This window comes from Budorcas taxicolor, chromosome 2 (assembly GCF_023091745.1).
Source record: "Budorcas taxicolor isolate Tak-1 chromosome 2, Takin1.1, whole genome shotgun sequence".
NCBI classification, from domain to species: domain Eukaryota; kingdom Metazoa; phylum Chordata; class Mammalia; order Artiodactyla; family Bovidae; genus Budorcas; species Budorcas taxicolor.
This window is the reverse complement of record NC_068911.1, coordinates 173,770,338-173,790,664: the sequence shown is the minus strand read 5'-3', so window position 1 is coordinate 173,790,664 and position 20,327 is coordinate 173,770,338. Positions and strand designations below refer to the sequence as shown.

At 50.1% G+C, this 20,327-nt stretch overlaps 1 protein-coding gene and 2 non-coding genes across 3 annotated transcripts in view; 2 read left to right on the top strand and 1 right to left on the bottom strand.

Moving 5' to 3' along the window:
* ASAP3 (ArfGAP with SH3 domain, ankyrin repeat and PH domain 3) overlaps nt 1-20,327 on the bottom strand; it is a 48,721-nt gene that overhangs the window by 18,354 nt on the left and 10,040 nt on the right. Inside the window, 4 exon segments of the mRNA XM_052635734.1 lie at nt 2,129-2,178; nt 3,524-3,598; nt 6,492-6,637; nt 6,720-6,792. Coding sequence (XP_052491694.1) covers nt 2,129-2,178; nt 3,524-3,598; nt 6,492-6,637; nt 6,720-6,792 — 344 coding nt within the window.
* TRNAE-UUC (transfer RNA glutamic acid (anticodon UUC)) lies at nt 4,597-4,677 on the top strand. The gene has a single exon. It is a non-coding gene; the product is annotated as a tRNA-Glu (tRNA).
* LOC128043985 (U6 spliceosomal RNA) lies at nt 11,415-11,517 on the top strand. The gene has a single exon (XR_008198982.1). It is a non-coding gene; the product is annotated as a U6 spliceosomal RNA (small nuclear RNA).

Here is a 20,327-nt window from a genome sequence, read left to right as displayed (position 1 = left end):
GCGTGTCCACACCCCTCCCCGGCCGCTGATGAGAACGGGCGGCCACGCCCATCACAGCCCCACACCCTCCAGCACCAGCTCTACACCCACAGCTGGGGCGCACATGGAGACCTCGGTGGAGGAGCCGTTTCAGGCTTCCGTCAGACTCAGGGAGGTCCCCATGGCGCCGGGAGCCTGAGGAACAAGAAAGCTCCAGGAACTACTTCTTGGGAAGATTCTACAGAAATGATCATGGGTGGGAGCAAGGATGTAGTTCCAAGGATGCCTCCAGAACAAGGGCAGATTAAATACACGGTGGGGGGTGCCTATGTTGAGACACAGTGCACCCATTTAAGCAACATTATTGGACTTCCCTGGTGGTCTAGTGGTGAAGAATTCACCTGCCAATGCTGAAGACACAGGTTCGATCCCTGGTCCAGGAAGATTCCACGTGCCACAGGGCGACTAAGTCTGTGTGCCACAGCTACCAAAGCCAGCACACCCTAAAGTCTGTGCTCCACAACGAGAAGCTACCACAACGAGAGAGGAGCTTCCGCCTACCACGACTGAAGGAAGCCCGAGGGCAGCGACGAAGACGCAGTGCAGCCAAAAATAATAAATAAATAATAATAATGTAACATTGTATATAAAAATATGTAATGATGTAGAAAGATGGTCATGATGTATTTTTAAGCAAACTGCCCCCCCAGTATAATTATGATATTGGTTCTGTAAAAATAGTTCTTTATACACAGAAAAATGACTAGATAGATGTTAATACTTTAGGCTTAGAAATGAAGGGTCAAAACTTCCCTGGTGGTCCAGTGGCTAAGACTCCACACTGCCAATTCGAGGGCCTGCATTTGATCCCTGGTCAAGGAACTAGATCCTATATGCCACAACTAAGAGTTTGTATGCTGCAAACTCTTTAACCTGGCACAGTTAAATAAACAAATAAATAAAAATGAATGTCCAAAAAAGAAAGAAAAGAAATGAAGGCTCTTCTTCCGGGTTTTTGGTAGTTTCCTCCCCCCCCCCCCCCACATTTTTTGTTTGTTTTTTGTTTGTTTTGGCCATGCCACACAGCTTGTGGGATCTTAGTTCCCCAACCAGGGATTGAACCTGGGTCATGGCAGTGAAAGCACGAGTCCTAACCACTGGACTAACCCAGGAACTCCCCCTCCTCCACTTTTTAAAAATGATGAAATTACAGTGCTACCCACACTATGGAAAAAAATTCTAACAATAGAAAAGTACTAGATAACCCCCTGCAGGTCCCTAATCTTCTCCAAAGGATAACTTAAATTTTTTCCTCTTCTACTTCCCCATATTTTCCGAAGTTACGCATAATGAATACATATTGCTTTCCAAAAATGCAAGAGAAGCCAACGTTTCACAAAGAAGAGTAAACAGTGCCCCGAGGTTCAGTGGGCCCGGCTGGGCCGGGGAAGAGGGCTGGGGCCGGGACTTGGACAGAGTTTAGAAGGCAGAGCCCGAGGAGTCCCCACGCAGGAAGAGCTGGTCACTGGGCACCTGAGACCACTTCTGTAGCCATAATGTCCCAGTAGCTAGTGAGAAACCTGGTTGGTGCACACAAGAGGCCTGGGTATGGCCTTTCCTCCTCTGTGTCCAACTAAATGCTTACAGATACTCCCTGGTATTGCAGAAACAGGATCACCAAACATGAGTCCCAGGTCTGCCTCTGCCGAACTGTGTGGCCTTGGGCAAGTAACTTAACCTCTCTGAACCTCTAATTCCTCCTTTGATAACTGGGATACCAATATCACCCTCAGAGGGCTGGGTGAATGTGAGGATGGATGTCTGGCACTTGGAGGTGTTCAGTAAATGGATGCTCCTTTCTGTCTCTCTACCCACGTTGGCACCACCAAGCAGAAGGGTCTCTGAGAGGAGCATCTTGGGGTCCTTTCACAATAGCTCCTCCTTGGTTGTCTCGTGGTCAAGCCCCCAGACTCCTTTCAAGGTCTGGGCATAAACCAACCCCCTCCCGTAAACATTTCTGGAGAGCGAGATGCCAGGCACTTCCGGGTGACACACCCTGGTAGCACCTGGGTTCTTCCCCACATCCAGCCTCCTGTTGCAACAGAAGCATCACTCTCCCAGACAAACCACCCTGGCCACAGTCACTTACATTTTGGCTTCGTAGTCCTTCCATGCCTTCTCCAGGTGCTTTTTGGAATCCTGTAGTTCAGAAAAGAAAAAAAAAACAACAATTTGCCTAAAGAAGGTCTTGGGGTCTGGAATCAACAGGACACTTTGCTACAATTAGGGGGACCCTGTGTTTGCAGGCCGAGAGCCACCCTCCAACCAGCCCATGTTCACATTAGCCCTGACTGCAAACCTCATCTGCAAAATAAACCCCACTGACCCAACTTCTCAGAGCAGAGGCCCTCCTTCCAACTGACCTCTTCCCACAGTTGAAAGTAATCAGTCTGAACTGGTAGGCTCAGGCCTAGGATATTGGGGCTGTTTGCCGGGGTGGGGGTGGGGGGTCTGCCCTGAGTCCCTCCCTTAGAAGATGGAGATCACCATGAGGAAGAAGAGGCAGGATAAAGATCAGAATCCTTCCCCTAACTTTGTCCCACTGTTTTCTCCTGCCTGGTTCTAGCTCATCCTTTCAACAGGAAGGTACGGGTTGAGAGACATATGCACAGAGGCGATAAGTCTACCCAGGGCCACACAGCAAGCCAGAGAGACCTGGCTGATCCCTGGCCTCTTGTGCCTGGGCCCCATCCAGCAGGCTGCTCACACCCTTCAGAACATTCAGCTCCGACACTCAAGGTGTCTCAGTCCGCCAGGTGAAAAAGCTGCTGGTCTGGTCTGGGTGGTTCCCAGGCTGGTGCTTAGCCAGGCGGGCATGGCTCCTCCCCTGGGCCTTCTGGAGCAGACTTCCCAGGGAGATTATCCTGTCACTTTCTTTGAGCTCCGGTTTGCCTCCAGCCAGGGGCTGCCTGGTGCAGAGAGCGCAGCAAGCATGGGGGGTCAGGAGCCCTGACCTTACACTGGCTCCTCCACTGACCAGCTGGGTAGACTGTAAGCAGGTTATCAAACCCCTGAGCCTCAGTTTCCTCAACCGCAAAATGGGCACGACAGCATCTACAGAACACACCTCAGGGGGCTGTTGTAAAATTCCATGAGCTATTTCCAAAAGGGCCCTGGCTCACCTAGGCTCACCCTAGACCTGGGCCCTCTTGTCTTCCCGGGGGGTCAATAATACGGGGACAGCACACCCACTGTGATGGAGAAGGAACTGGCACCCCACTCCAGTACTCTTGCATAGAGAATTCCCTGGACAGAAGAGCCTGGTGGGCTGCTATCCATGGGGTCTCACAGGACACGTGTCTCTTCAGCGGACACGACTGAAGCGACTTAGCAGCAGCAGTAGCAGCGGCAGCACACCCACCGTGACAGCTTCACTTGGCCTCCGGCCTCAGCCCAGCCCTGTCCCCCGCTATGGCCTCCTGCCTGCTCCCCTTCTCGCTCCATCTCACCATCTCTAGGCACCCCTCCCCACATGGAAACTCACCTGTCGTCCGTCTCTCAGCTGCCCCTTCAACAGAGTGTCCAGGGGGAAAGAGACAATGTTGTTCAGGTTCTGAACCTGGAAGAAGCAGAGACCCCCATACCCCACCTTGAGCGAACGTCTGTCCAGCCCCACAGGGCTCAGGATACAGTGAAGCATCACCAGGACAGCACTGGGGTGAAGGAGGCAGGGGAGAGAAAGACAAGAAGGTGGAAGGGTACACGGGGGTGGCGGGTCGGCCTCTCCGGAAAGCTCTTGCCCTCCCCCGACTGATGGGCCTCGTGCTTCCACTGCCTGCCCCACTGCATCCACGGTCAGCCCTTCTCTGCTCCTTGGCCAGAGGGACACCTTCACGTCTCCTTTCTGACTCTCGGAGGTCCACCTATGAGGTTCACCTATGTGGCCCACCTGTTGTTTCTCCACTCCCTTTTAATGCGAGAACCCTTTCCCTATGGTCACGTGGAGTGAACATGGAGTCAGAGCTGACCAGAGTGCTCCGTCGGGGGGCCACTGTGATTGGCTCAGGAACAGACACGTGACTCAAGCCAGCCAATCAGGATACTTTCTGGGACTTTCCTACCAAAGTTACGAGAGAAAAGGCTGTCTTTCTTCTGCAAGGTGTGAAGCTGGGCCTGCTGGGCCATCCTGCCCCTGGAGCAGAGACGGAGAGAAACCCTAAGAGAAAGAGAAGGAGCCTGAAACCAGCTGCACGCCTGGTCTTCCCATTACAGGGGTCAGTGAATTCTCTTTTTGAAAACCAACCTCGAGGGGCTTCCCTTGTGGCTCAGTGGTAAAGAACCCGCCTGCCGATGCAGGAAACACGAGTTAGACCCCTGATCCAGGAAGACCAGGCATTCCCCGGAGCAACTAACCTGTGCACCACAACTATTGAACCTGTGCTCCAGAGCCTGGGAGCCGCAACTCCTGAGCCCAGGTGCTGCAGGCACTGAAGCTCAAGTGCTCTGCAGCAAAAGTAGCCACTGCAATAAGACACCCAAGCACTGCAACTAGAGAAAAGCCAGCACGGCCAAAAATAAAATAATAATAAAATAAAACAAAAAATTAACCTGAGGAATTCCCTGGTGGTCCAATGGTTAGGACTCAGTGCTTTCACTGCCAGGGCCAGCTGGGCCCAGGTTCAATCCCTGGTCAGGGAACTAAGATCCCACAAGTCGTGTGGCATGACCAAAAGAAGTAAAAAAGATTGGAAGAGAGAAAAAGACTATTAAAAAAAAAAAGAAAAGAACCTAGTTTGAGTTGAATTTCTGTCATTTGGCAACTCAAAACAGCCTATCTGATATTTCAGCCCACCTTTCAAGATACAGCTCAAGTCTCTCCTCCTCCAGGAAGCCTTCCTGACTACTTCTTCCCATGACCTATGCTGGTCTCCTCGTTTCTGAGCCATGGCAGTTTTAGGCCTCTGACCCAAACTGCTGGGTCCTTGAGTTTGTGCCACACTGCTGATCTTGCTTGGTGTCATCTCACACCTCAGTTGCCATCTCTTGGACTATATGGCTCTCCAAGACAGAGCCTGATTCTTCCCTGTGAACAGCGCCCACCACCAAGTAGACCCTCAACAAACATTAGTCTGACCAAAACAAGGGGAAGAGGAGTAAAGACAAAGGAGCCCCTGTTCACTGATTCAGTTGAATCCACTGTTAAAGGCCTCTACTTGCAGGACAGGGTGCAAGGCAGTGCTACCCAGAGATAAAATGATGACAGATGGCATTAGCTAACGTTTACTGAGTGCTTTCCCTGGAGCAGGCACTTGAGAAATCCTCATCACTGCTCTGTGATGTGGGGGCCATTGTTATCCCCATTTTATTTTAATTTTTAAAAATATTTATTTATTATTTGGCTTGCTGGGTCTTGGTTGCAGCATATGGGATCTAGCTTCCTGACCAGGGATAAAAACTTGGCCCTCTGCAATAGGAGAATGGAGTCTTATCCACTGGACCACCATGGAGGTCCCTTTCATTCCCCTGTTGCAGATGAGGCTCAAGCAGACTGAGTGACTTGCCCAGAGTCATGCACCTCGTGAGCAGCAAAGCAGGGACTCATGGCCTGAGTCTAAGCCTGATCACTAAGCAACTTGCCTTACAGAGATGATGTGGTCCTCGCCTGCCAGGGAGGGCCCTGGTGGGACTTCAGCCATGAAAACCAGCCCTAAAGCTATGGAGCCTGGGGCGGGGAGAGGCGCTTTCCTGGTAGGCAGTACCAGCAGGCTAATTACGCTGGATGCTAGGTTCAAATCCACCTGCGTGACCTCAGGTGAGGTACTTAACCTCACATCCTAGTCTCCTAGCCTGTGCAGAGAGGACAATGGTAAAACCAACCCCACAGAGCTGTGCGCCAGGGTGGATGTGGACACACGTGAAGTACTGAGAGCCGTACTCATGCCCGGGGAGAGCTGGGGTCTTGGGGTGGCCTCGAGGTGTGGACTTAGGGAACAAAGCCATTTCAGGAAGAAACCAGAGGCCACTGGACCACATGCAGGAGTGAGAGGTTTACTGAGAGGAGGCGCGTTCTAGGCTTTGAGGGCAAAGTAGGTGTGCTCGGGAAAGCAGAGTACAAAGCAGGTGAAGGAGAGGCAGTGGTGCAAAGACAGGAAGCAGAGCTGGCCTTCCCCTCTCTCAAGCCTCCTCCAGGGAGCCCTCCCTCACGTGGGCTCTTCCCCACTGTGAGACCTCTCTGCTCCTACGTGCTCACCACAGAGGAGGAGGAGGAAGGCAGGGAGGGAGAAAGGGGAGGGGAGACATCAACAAGAAGTCAGAGAGGATGAAGAAAGCAAATGGGAGGTCAGAAGTGGAAAGGGACCTCAGGTCATGGGTCAGAGGTCAAGGGGGACCAGAGGTCAAGGGCAAGCTGAAAGAAGGATGGAAACCAGCCCTTTCCCAGTCAGAGTTTTAAGCCACAGATTAGATTTGCCCTGAGCCTGGGCTGAGGCCGACGGGGAGGTGCAGGGCCTCACCAGGTTCTTGAAGAGTGCGGCTACCTCGCGGGTGAACACGGCCAAGTTCAGGAAGCCGGTGGACAGCTCATGACTGTTCTGGGACAGGTGGCTGTTGCCCAAGGACTCCACGGCCTCTCGGTACTGCTCCTCGTTCTCGACGTGGCCTGTGGAGGCGCAGAGTTAGGTCCGGGCTGGGGCCGGGGCCGGGGCTGCCTTGGCCAGGCTGCTACTGGTAGGCTCACTCACCCAGGCCGGAGCTTTGGATCGCACGCACGGCCTTCTTGATTCTCTGCAAGATGGCCTGGTCTCCTTCCAGCATCTGGAAGCAAATGTGGACAGAGGTTCAGGGACGTTCGGCTGGGAGGGCTGCCCAATTCTGTGATCCCACCCTCCAAACCCACACAGAATTTCCTCCCTAGGGGCCCCCTGCACCCTCACCAAACATAAACAGACCACCCTCCCTCACCCAGACCAGACAGGAAGCCACGGGCCAGTCACACCCCTCCATGAAGACATGCGGGACAAGTAAAGGCAGTGATCCCAAGGCACGTGGCGTCATGGGGTATGCCAGGCTGGGTTTGAATGTCGACTTTGACACTAACTAGTGTGTCAACCTAGACACACTATTCACTTCTCTGAGCCTCGGATGCCTGGTCTGCAAAATGAGGATGACACTACTGAGTTGCCGAGAGAATGAATGGTTTGATGAATATATACATAAGACTTAGCAAAATACCGGAGAAAAGAATGTGGACATTTCTATAGTCTTATTTATTATTTTATTTGGCTGGGTTAAGTCTTAGTGGTGCCATGTGGGTAATTTTGTTGTATCACATGGGATCTTTCATTGCAGTGTGCCAGCTTCTCTCTAGTTGTGGTGAGCTGGCTTCTCTAGTTGGTGGTGCATGGATTTAGTTGTCCCACGGCATGTGGGATCTTAGTTCCCCGACCTGGGACTGAACCCACATCCCCAGCATTGGAAGGCAGATTCTGAACCACTCGATTACCAAAGGAAGTCCCGACATCTCTATATTCTTGAAAGATTCAGCTGGGGAACACTTGTTCCCCATACCCTAGGCTCAATAAGCAGTCATGTGAGGATGAGGAGGAAGAGGCCAGGATACCAGTGGGGGGGGGGGGGCGGAATATGAGGAGGGTCGAGGGGACACTGAGCCCCCTATGGACAGAACTGGTGGGATGATGTCAGGCAACCCAACCCCAAAGTCCAGGGGTTGCAGAACAAACAGTCAGACTGTAGGGAAGCCAGGAGATGTGATGGGAAGAAACAGGAGTCACATTTTCCTGGGGGTTCAACCCAGATGGAAACCTCCCAGACACACTCCGTTTTAGTCGGGAAGAGAAATTGCCAGTCTCATGAAACCCTCATGAAATGCAGAGTCAAGTGGGAAATGACAGAATTAGGGCTGCAAAGGGCCCACAGATCCATAGGTGAGTAAAACAAGGCCAAGAGAGGGAGGGAGTCTTGCCCAGAGTCAAAGAGTGGGGCAATGGCTGAGCTGGGCTTTCTGGGGGTGCCCTGGGACAGTGCTCCATCCACACATGACGGCCCCATCTTGATCCCAGGCCCCATACGTTTCTCCCAGTGACTATAATGGAATCAAAATGTGATCTCCAAAGAGTTACTTCAATGTGACAAGGGTTAGCAAACATATTTGGAATGGTATCTGCAAAGATTTTAAACGAAATTCATAGGACATGCAGGGGACAGATCTTGGAGGCGATGGAGTGTTCTGGAAGCCTTGGGGATGTGGGAAGCCTCTGGAGGGAGAGGGGTCTGGTCTTGAAGTGCAGTTCCACTGCACAGATGCTGTGTGACTTTGGGCAAGCTCCTATTCTTTCCAAGCTCTCTGATCAGCTGTCTGTAAAATGCAAGAAATAATGCCTACCTCTCAGGACCATTATGAGGATTGTACGTATGAGATGATGCACATAAAGGGTTTAGTTTGGGTTTCCCTGATAGTTTAGTTGGTTAAGAATCTGCCTGCAATGCAGGAGACCCTGGTTGGGAAGATCCCCTGGAGAAAGGATAGGCTATCCACTCCAGTATTCTTGGGCTTCCCTTGTGGCTCAGCTAGTAAAGAATCCACCCGCAATGCGGGAGACCTGGGTTCGATCCTAGGTTGGGGAGATCCCCTGGAGAAGAGAAAGCCTACCCACTTCAGTATTCTGGCCTGGAGAATTCCATGGACTATTCAGTCCATGAAGTCACAAAGAGTCGGACACAACTGAGTGACTTTCACTTTGGTGCGAAGCACAGAGTGTGTCCTCAATGAACAGTCAGCAGTTGCTCTGATGCTAGAAAGTACCCATCAAATTCTAGGTACTTTTCCTCCAGGTAATATAAACCTAATAGTCTCTTTCCCGAGTATGGCCTTGAGATAACTTTCACATCTGGGACCAGTAGAGGCCCACCTAGAGCTGAAGAAAGAAAGAAAGCTGAGGAATAAGGGAGACTGGGAGAGGAGGCCATAACTGACTCAGCTAAAGAACTAAAACACTTCTACTTGAGAGACAAAGACAAGAGGAGAGAACCAGACAGGTCTGTAGTTCCTGAAGACGTAGGCTGGGAAACACGTGTTAGCCAAAGTCCTTGATTCCCCTAAAAGGGAAAGATAAGAGTTGATTAATGTAAGGAACTGGGACTTCACTTAAGACAGTGCAGGTTAAAGATATGGCAAATAGAAGGGGAAAAAGTGAAAACAGTGACAGATTTTCTTTTCCTGGGCTCCAAAATCACTGAGAATGGTGACTGCAGCCATAAAATTAAAAGACGCTTGTTCCTTGGAAGGAAAACTATGACAAACCTAGACAGCATGTTAAAAAGCAGAGACATCACTTTGCTGACAGTCAAAGCTGTGGTTTTTCCAGTAGTCATGTATGGGTGTGACAGCTAGACCATAAAGAAGGCTGAAAATAGTGAATCAGTTGCTCAGTCATGTCCAACTCTCTGCAACCCCAAGGACTGTAAGCCCACCAGGCTCCCTTGTCCAGTGGAATCTCCAGACAGGAATACTGGAATGGGTTGCTATTCCCTTCTCCATGGGATCTTCCTGACCCAGGGATCGAACCTGGGTCTCCTGCATTGCAGGCAGACTCTTTACTGTTTGAGCCACAGGGAAGCCCCTAGAGAAGGCTGAGCACCAATAAATTGATGTTTTCAAACTGTAGTGCTGGAGAAGACTCTTGAGAGTCTCTTGGACAGCAAGGAGATCAAACCAGTCAATCTTAAAGGAAATTGACCCTGAATATTTATTGGAAGGACTGATGCTGAAGCTGAAGCTCCAAATACTTTGGCCACCTGATGCAAAGAGCTGACTCACTGGAAAAGACCCTGATGCTGGGAAAGACTAAAGGCAAAAGGAGAAGGGGGAGGCAGAGGATGAGATGGTTAGATAGCATCATCAACTCAATGGACATGAATTTCAGCAAACTCTGGGAGACAGTGAAGGACAGGGAAGCATGGCATGCTAGCAGTCCATAGGGTGGCAAAGAGTCAGATGCCACTTACTGACTGAACAACAGCAAAGATATACACAGATTCCAAAGAGATTTAGAAAACTCCCTAGAAGGCAGATCGTGTGCCAAGCACACAGAAGGTGCTCAGTAACTGTTTATCTAAATGAGTGATGGTTTGCAAAGCCCTGGGACACAGACCTGAGCGGTCTGTGTCCATGCTCTAGCTACTCTGGGGAGTCTTCCTATCCCCTGACACATATTCTCTGACAAGCTCTCTACAGGTGGGCCCTTGCTGCCTTGTTTGTTCTTGTCATAGCTGACTGGACCAAGGTGGACACCTGGCCCAAGCTGGGCCAATCAGATTCTCTTTCCAAGAAATTTGGAATCAGCTCTGGAAAGCTTGAACTTCCCTGGTGGCTCAGATGGTAAAGCATCTGCCTACAATGCAGGAGACCCGGGTTCAGTCCCTGGGTCAGGAAGATCTCCTGGAGAAGGAAATGGCACCCCACTCCAGTATTCTTGCCTGGAAAATCCCACAGATGGAGGAGCCCAGTAGGCTACAGTCCATGGGGTCACAAAGAATTGGACACGACTGAGCAACTTCACTTTCACTTTTTCACCTTCTGGAAAGCTAGCTAATTGACTGGAAGTGTTAAGCTGGGACACCTTCCCTACCATAGGCAAAGGGAAAAGAACAAAGTAGATGTGTAGAAAGAAGGAAACAAGACCCACCCTGCCATAGAGAGGCACAAGAAAAGAGATGCCCTGGTTTCCGACAACTTTCCAGGTCCTTCACTCTCAGAGGCCCTTCCATACTTTCTGTCCTTGGGCCTCCATGAAATACCCCCAAATCTACCCAACAAATTCCCTTGACAGCTCAAACTAGTTTAAGAGGGTCTGTCTTCCCTGCAGTAGACCAGATGCTACTGGTTGGCTCTCAACCCATTCTCTTTTCTTCCTTTAGCAATTAGAACCCTGATTTTTCAAATGGCCACTTGGCCAGTCACAATAAAGACTACACTTCCCAGGTTACCTTGCCGCTAAATGTGGTCACGTGACAGAGTTCTGACCAATGGTGTGTAACGGATATTTCATGTTAGTTTTCAGCAAGTATTTTTTAAAAGGAAGGGAGGAACCACACACCTATTAGAATGACCAGAACCCAACACACTGACAACACCAAATGCTGGTGAGGAAGTGGAGCCACAGGAACTCTCACACATTGCTTGTAGGCATGCAAAACGGCACAGCCACTTTGGAAGACAGTTTCACAGTTTCCTACAAAACCAGACAGACATTTACCATATGATCCAGCAACTGCTCTCCTTGGTATTTACTCAAATGAGTCGAAACTTATTTCCACTTAAAGACTTGCACATGGATGTTTATAGCAACTTTATTCATCACTGTCAAAACTTGGAAGACAGTGGTCTATTATTTAGCGCTCAAAAGAAATGCGCTATTGTGCTCACTTCGGCAGCATACGCACTAAAATTGGAACGATACAGAGAAGATTAGGCCCCTGCGCAAGGATGACATGCAAATTTGTGAGGTGTTCCATATTTTTTCATGTTGGTGCATGGCAAAAACCATCACAATATTGTAAAGTAATTATCCTCCAATTAAAATAATTTTTTTAAAAAAGGAAAAAAATAGAAATACTAACATTTTCACATGAGTCAAGGAAATTGAAAATAGGACAATAAAAAGTCAAGAAAACATTAAAAAAAAATTAGCTGTCAAGCCACAAAAGACATGAAGGAAACTTAAAAGGAAAGATCCCATCTAAAAAGGCTATATACTATATGATTCCAAGTATATAACTTTCTGGAAAACGCAAAACTATGGAAACTGTAAAAAGTCAGTGGTTGCCAGGGGTTGGAGGGAGGGAGAGAGAGTGGGTAGGAGTTTTACGCAGTGAAACGATCCTGCATGATGCTATGCTAGTGGGCACACCTCACAAAACAGTTGTCCAAACCCACAGAATGTTCCCCACCAAGAGAGAACCTTAATGCAAACTGTGGACTTTGGGTGATAATGGTGTGTAAGTGCAGGGCCACCGACGATAACCAATGTTCCGTGCTAGCGTGGGATGGTGATGGTAGCGGGGGAGGCCGTGCATGTGTAGGGCCAGGGGTATACGGGAACTCTCTATACTTTCCACTCAGTTCTGCTGTGAGCCTAAAACTGCTCTAAGAAATAAAGAAAAAAGAATTAATTAAAGAATAAAAAGAAAGGAAGGGGTGACCTCTGTCATGCTCAGTTATGTCTCTTTGTGACCCCTTGGAGTGTAGCCCACCAGGCTCCTCTGCCCATGGGATTTCCCAGGCAAGAATACTGGCGTAGGTTGCCATTTCTTATTCCAGGGGATCTTTCCGACCCAGGGATCGAACTCACATCTCTTGCATCTGCTACATTGGCAAGTGGATTCTTTACCAGCTGGGAAGCCCATTTTTAAGGAGGAAATTCTGCTCATAGCCTGGGAATGGGATGGGATTTGGAGAAAGGCACAGAGGTTTCTGGAACTCCGGTAACAAGGCTACCATGGTATGAGTCACAAGCTGAGATCCTAGCCCCAGTCTCCTGGAGACTATCTCCCTGGCTGACACTAGCCCAGCCACATCCCCCCCTTCTTTAAAATAGGAGAAAGATAATATCATATGGGGAAAAAAAATCCACTCTCCACTTAGCTCACAGAGTCACTGTGAGGCTCAGATGAGACTGCAGACACAACAGCATGTGCCAAGGCTTGAGGCATTTGGAAAATATGAGCATGATTTTTACTGTGGTTTGTTTTCTGCCTCTGTATGAGATCAGCCCTCCTTCCTCATTCCTGTGACTGGATAGGTTAGGAAAAGACAAAAATTAGCCTCTGGACTCAAGGGGGTCTATTTAATCCCCAAGTCAGTGATTCTCCAAGTGGGGTCAGCAGCATCACATCAGCTGAGAACTTGTTAGAAATGCAAATTCTTCAGCTGAATCAGAAAATCTGGAGGTGGAGTCCAGCAATGTGTGTTTCAACAAGCCCTTCAGGTGATTCAGACACATGCTAAAGTTTGGGGATCACTGGTTTAATTCTACCCTTCAGAGATGCAGTAAATCATCATGGCTAAAATTATGAGGCTGGCCCCAAACTACCCGGTCTTGAATTCTAGCTCCATTTAGATATTTGCTATGTGACCTCTCTGTGCCTCAATTTCCCTATTTATGAAATGAGGATGATAATAGTTTTTACTACATAGGGTTATTGGGGAAATGAAATGAACCCACATAGGTAAAATGCTTAGAAAACTATTATTTGATTGATAATAATATTATCCATTTCAAAATGAAACTGAATTTGATTGAGGATTTCTCAACTTTCCTTGAGCTAATTGAAGATACCTCCCCCAACCCATGAGCCTGCTCAGCAAGATGTGGGAACCACGGTGCCGAGGGACCACAGTGCAATCTCTGCCACTGGGCAGCCACAGAGTCCAAGGTGTTACACATCCTGAGTGCCTGAGGAAGCGTTCTGGGCCAGGCTCTTCCTTGTCACTCTTCCAGCCACCCTCTGAGGTAGGCATCACCATCTGCATTTTGTAGATGAAAATGCCAGGGGAAGGAGCATGTCCAGGTTTGTCCAGGTCACATAACACTGCAGAGCAGCAGACTCATAATTTAAACCCAGGTCTGGCCAAGTCCAGTGCCAATGTTCTTTCATTACGAGCAAGCAGCCCCACTGAGACACGGCTCCTTTGATCCTGGGCCTGGATCTGCCTTTGAGCCTGAATCTCAGCTCAAGCATCTTTATCATATCCCCTCAACATCCCCTCAACACAGGAAGGGAGGAGGGAGCGACAGAGGGAGACCTGTCCAAAGAAAAGGAAGTTGACAGTAGTGGCTGGGCCCCCACTGCAAATACTCCAAGGGCTGTCCTGCTGCTGCTGCTGCTGCTGCTGCTGCTGCTGCTGCTGCTGCTGCTGCTGCTGCTGCTAAGTCGCGTCAGTCATGTCCGACTCTGTGCGACCCCGTAGACGACAGCCCACCAGGCACCCCCGTCCCTGGGATTCTCCAGGCAAGAACGCTGGAGTGGGTTGCCATTTCCTTCTCCAATGCATGAAAGTGAAAAGTGAAAGCGAAGTCGCTCAGTCGTGTCTGACTCTTCGCGACCCCATGGACTGCAGCCTACCAGACTCCTCTGTCCATGGGATTTTCCAGGCAAGAGTACTGGAGTGGGGTGCCATTGCCTTCTCTGAGGGCTGTCCTACTAGAGAGAAAACAGATTGGTTGAAGTTGGCCCTGAACAGGATTCCCTGGACTGACAGGTAGAAGTTAGAGAGGCAGAAACAGACATCAGCTCAGAGGAAGAAGTTCCTAAGGAAGAATAAGCTACCCTGGAAGGCGTGAGCTTGAAGTATTCAGGACTCCGGGTGGTAGAGTGTGGTTCAGATTTTGAATCAACAGGGATGGCCATTTAGATTTCTCTCAAAGCTAAGAGTTCACGCAAGAGTCTGGGCAGGCACTGGGCAAAGGGAGGCGAAACTCAGAGTTCTGGGGACATGTCTGAACTTAGAAAATCAACTGGAGTCCTTCAGGCAGCCTTGCCTGGCTGGGCTTGGACAAAGTCTGAATTCCAGTTGGTGATACAGCTCCATGTTGCCCCCCACCCCACCCGAGACATAAACACACACACACACACCCCACACACACACCGTGCTCTCCCTCACTGCAGCAAAAGTCCACAGATGGCAGCACTAGGGCTGTGCCCAGCTTCCCCGCTTGGAAGGGCCTTCTGCATGTCCCCTTCCTGGGTCAGGATTCATCAATAGGAGCCATTCTTCAGGCCTGTGGTTTCTCAGAACCAGCTGAGGTAACCATGGCGACCCAACCCAGGGGGCAGAGCTGGTAAAGCTAAGGCCTTGGGAGCTGCAGATTAAATTTCACCATTGGACATTCATTCCTTTGGACTATTATAATACAGGGCATAGGCACGTCTTCTGTGGGATTTCATGACCGCTGGGGCCATGATTAATCCACCACAGTATCTTCCCCACTGACTGGCTTTGTTTCATCATTGTGTTAAGGCAGTTCTTCAGGTAGCCTCTACCTACCAAACTATAATTGGCACAGGAGATGAAAACCATTTTCTACCTTTGCCTTGGACCATGATGTCGTCCCTTGAGAGACTAAATCACAGAATATGGGAGATAATCTAACATTATCTCCTCATTTTACAGACTGCAAAACAAAAGCTCAGGTGAGTTTCTGGCCCCAGCTCTCACTGGAAATGCAAACAAACTAAGGAAAGAATAAATCCAAAACTTGCACAGGGCTTTACAGTTTGCAAAGCAATTTGACATCCACCCTTTAGGACTCACAACATCCCGATAAAGCAGGTATTGCTTTTATTCCCATCTGGCTGATGTCAGTGAGGCTCAGAGAGGTGAAGAAAGTTGCCTGAGCTCACACAGCCAGAAAGTGGCAGAGACCGACCTAGGACCCAAACTGGAGCCTGTGTGCCATAACTAGAGAGTCCAAGCAATGAAAGATCCAGCGTGACCTGACGCAGTCAATTAAATAAATTAACAATTTTTTTTTTAATGGGAATGATAGTCACTCCTGCTTCAGCCACTTTCCATTGGGATTTGGATCATAAGGACTGGCTAAGTTTGTAGCCCTTGCAAATGTGAGCTGTCCTGTTTGGATCACGCTCTAAGTTTGCTTTTGCTCACCCACCTGCCCAACCAGCAGATCCAGAGAAAGGCAGGGAGCCCCACAGGGCCCTTCATGGGTGGCCAGCAAGGAGGGGCAAGGGTGGGACTGGGAAGTATTTGCTAGCATCCCACCTCCAGGCAATCCCAGCTCAGTTCTACTCCCCAAACAGCATCTACTCTGGGACCTCAAATCTGAAGGCTGCCCCTCTCTGCCCAGTGGGGCCGAGGCAGGGGCTGGGGTAAGGTCTCCAACAGAGTTGCAGTAGGGGCTTGTCCACACATACTGAGTGTCCAGCTGTGCTCTGCCTGACTGTGCAAGTGCTGGGGAGAGGAGGTCAGGCCAAACGTAGACAAGGATGTGCCCAGCCAAGGGCTGAGGTGGCCTGGATGAGGCTGGAGCAGAAGAGATGCCTGTTGGGCGGAGGAGGGCACAGGAGCACCCACCCTACCCTGGGATGAAGCAGTGCTTCACCAGAGCCTTGAAAAGATGAGGAGACATTGGTGGAGAAAAGCAGGACAGGAAGACAACTCTAAGAGGGGAGAGGGTACTTCCTGGTGGTCCAGTGGCTAAGACTCTGTGCTCCGAGTGCAGGGGGCCTGGGTTTGACCCCTGGTCAGGGAACTAGATCCCACAGGCTACAGCTAAAGATCTCACATGCTGCAATGAAGACCGAAGGTCCCCTGCGCCTCATGGAAGAACCGGCACAGCCCAATTAATTCATTAAAAAAAAAAAAAAAGAGGGGAGAGGCACCTTGGCAAAGTCCCTGGGTCGTCAGCACATTTGCGGAACGGCCTGGAACTTATGTGGCAGGCACTTACCAGGCTGGGTGGGGAAGTGGCGAGTAGTGAGGCTTCAGGCTAAGTGGGACCCTGCATGACCCACTGGGAGCCCATGTTCCTAGTGAGAAGCCAGGGGATGGTTTTACATTACCACCACGTGCCATGCTTCTTCTAAGAACGTGACAGATTCTGCATTATTTCACACAATCCTGTCACATCCCCAGAAAGTTTTACAGATGAGGAACCTGAGGCCCGAGGAAGTTATGGCATTTGTCCAGCTCACATAGCTGGTAAGTGGTGCGACTGCACTCAGGCCCAGGCTTTCGGGCTTCAGAATCCATGCGTTTAACCCAAACCTCTAGGTTTTAGCCCACGAGTGATGGGGAGGTCCTGCAGAGTTCTGAACAAGAGAAGAGTGACCCGATAAATTCTCATGGTAGATGGGACTTCCTTGTGGTTCAGTGGTTAGGACTCCATGCTACCACTGCAGAGGGCATGGGTTCAACCCCTGGTCAGGGAACTAAGATCTTGCAAGCCGCACGACTCAGCCAAAAAAAAAAAAAAATTACTGTGGTAGAAAGATTGACTCAGGGACGCATCTGCACACCCAGGCCCAAGTGGGAGAAAAGGGGTGCAACCTTGAACCTCAGGCTTGACTAGGTGATGGGACAGCACAGCCCAGCCTGGCCCAAAGCAGATCACCAGCAGGAAACACTTGGGTTCCAAGCTCCCAGGAGGATCTACTTACATGAATCCAGCCACCACCCCCACTTAGGGAATGCTGGTTTATTTCTGTTTCCTTGTTTATTCCTGTGAAGTAGTTAATATCCTCCCCATTTTATAGATGAGGAAACTGCGGCTGGGGGAAGTGAGGCAATTGGCTCAGAGTCCTGTAAGTAGCGCCCTCTGCTCCAGAGCCTTCTTTCACTTTGTACCCCTCTCTGAGCCCCACTCAGCTCTGTAAGGATGGCTGTGAAGATTATTAATAAATTAGGTCATGGTTTTTCTAACGGTGGATGTCAGGTATCTTTGGAAGCAATGCAGAAACATTTTTAGGGAAAGGAGTAGGGGCACTGAATTTTAGGCTCAATTCTGCCATCAGCCCCTCTGTATCCCTCTGAGCAAATTCCTTTCTCCATCTGTGCCTCAGTTTCCCCACCTGCAGACATGACCCTTCCTGGTCAAAGCTCTTGGACTCAGAGCTGAGTTAAGCATCTTCGGTAAGGCTTCCCCAAGCTTGGCCACCAGCACGAGTGTGCAGGCGTGCTAAGTCGGCTTTGGTCTTGTCTGACTCTTTGCAACGTCATGGACTGTATCTCACCAGGCTCCTCTGTCCACGGGATTCTCCAGGCAAGAATACTGGAGTGGGTTGCCATGCCCTCCTCCAGGGGATCTTCCCAGCCCAGGGATCGAACCTGTGTCTCTTACATCTCCTTCATTGGCAGATGAGTTGTTTTTTTTTTTTTTTTTACCACTAGCGCCACCTGGGAAGCCCCACCAGCAGGAGCAAATGTCTCCAAATAGTTTTCATCTGGATGATCCCCCATCCCCAGCACCTGAGCATCCAGGCTGGGACGGTCCGGAGGAGGGGCTCCACTGCCAGCCCCAGGTCTGCCCCGGCCCCCGCTGTGACCTCGAGCAGTCAGTCTCCTTCCCTCCCTAGGCCGACTCCTTGTCTGGAACGAGGGGCTGGGCGGTGACATGGAAGGCTCCTGCCAGCTCCGACATTTATTATTTCAGGGTCCCTCAGTCTCTCGCTGTTTTCCTTCCTGAGCTGCTGGAGACTGTGGCTGGCCGTGTGCCCCCACGGTCGGGCTCCTGAAGCCGTCTCCCCATCCCGGGCACCCAGCCAGCCCTGCCAACTCAGCCTCATGAGCTGCCCCTTGCAGGGTGGTGGGATGGGAAGCGGGGTTGGGGTTGGGGGGAAAGAGGGGTTGCAGGAAGGGAGCCGCACCCTTTGTGTGCACCGAGGCCTCCACAAACCCCAAGTTTCCTGGCTGGGATTTTCCTCGGGAGACTGCTCGGCAGAGATGAGCTAAGACAGCAAGAACTCTGCCCAAGGATTGCTGTAGATTCCCATCTGACCTCTGGCTCCGAGCCCTGAATTCCACCCAACCCTGAGGAGAATGCAGCCTGTCCCCGGGACAGGGCAGCAGGGCCCCATGCCTCCCATCCTCTGGGGTCTCTGGGTGGGCCTGGGTGAATCCTTCCCTGCCCCCACCTGATGGTCACCACGAACCCCTTGAACCCCGGTCCTCCCCAGCTCTGCAGTCTCCTCAGTGTGTCTGGCTGTTTCCAGCTGCTGGACCTTTCGCCATGCTGCCTAGCAAACATTCCATCCTTTCCCACTCAGCTTACAGGTCATTGCCCCCCACCAAAACAGAACTGACTTTATGCCACCCCAGGCCCACCACAGGCTTCTATCAGAGCAATTGTGGCCCCTAGTTACCACTTCTGACTCTCTACGGGCACTGAAAACACTAAAAGGGCAAGGATAAGAATTTGCCAGCAGGCGGTGGGGGTGGTTGGGGTGGGCGGAGCACCGGGGTTTAATCCTGGTGTCGGGGAACTAAGATCCCACATGCCTGGAGCTACTAAGGATGCCACAACTAGAGTGCCTATTTGCTGCAACTACCGAACGGGCGCTCTAGAGACTGCTCTCTGATGAGAAGCCTGTGGCGCTGCAGTGAAGACCCAGGGCCACCAGAATTTTAAAAAAATCAATTAATTACAAGGGGAGGGCAAGGGTGGGCTCATTTGCTTTTATATCCACAGCACCCAGCACAGGGCCTGGCACGTGAGCAGCAGTAAACCTTCGTGGAATGAATGAATGAGTAAATGAATAGTAGCAGGGCCCTATGGAAACACAGAAAAGGCAACAGGGGTTAAGAACTCAGGACATCACACTGTTCTGAGGGCCAAATTCTAGTTCTCTTAGTTATGACCTGGGCAAGTGACTCAGTTTCTCTGAGCCTCCATGTCCTTATCTGTTCAAAGGGATAAAAATAGCACTTATCCCATAAGACTGAATGCCAACAGGCATTTAAGCACCTAGCCCAGTGTCAGGCACACAGGGAGGGCTGTATGACAGCCAGGAAGAAGAAGCCTGGAAGAAGATAGCAGACATCTCTGCATGCCCAGGGCCTGAGACACAACCCCAGTTTATCAGGGGAAAGACCTGGAGTGCTTAAAAAAATAAGGGAGCCGGAGCCTCACTTCATACTTAACATCCTGTTAAGTCAGAGTCCCCGGGGGAGTGAGAGGTGAGGCACTCCCATGTGCTCATGTCCAAATAACTGGCTTGGCCACTTACTGCTAGCACAGTTGCCCAATGTATCAAAAATAAATACAGGACACGCAGTTACATTAGAATTTCATATAATCAGTGAATAATTCTTAGTGTAAGTAAGCTGCAAATATTGCATGCACATCCTGTATACGTGCTTTGGCAATTCCGCTTCCTGGGCTATTTCATCTCTCTGTGCCTCTGATGGGGATTACAAGAGTTAATATGTACGTGAGAAATGCTTATAATGTTGCCAGGTGGGTATGGAAGAACCTTGAAACATTAAGCTAACTGAAAGAAGCCAGATACAAAAGTCCATATACTGTAGGATTCCACTGAAGTGAAATGTTTGGAATAGGCAGATCCATGGAGACTGACAGTTGCCAGAGGCTGGAGGGAGTCACAGTGGGGAGTGACTTCTAGTGAGCACAGTATTTCTTTTTTGGCCTGATGGAAATGTTCTAGAATTCGACAGTGGCAATTATTGCACAACCCTGTGAATAAAGACTGCTGAACAGTACATTTTAGAATGATTAAAATGGTGTATTTTGTATCATATGAACTTTATCTCTATTAAAAAAAAAAAACTATCTATCTAAAAGCAACCCAGGGGA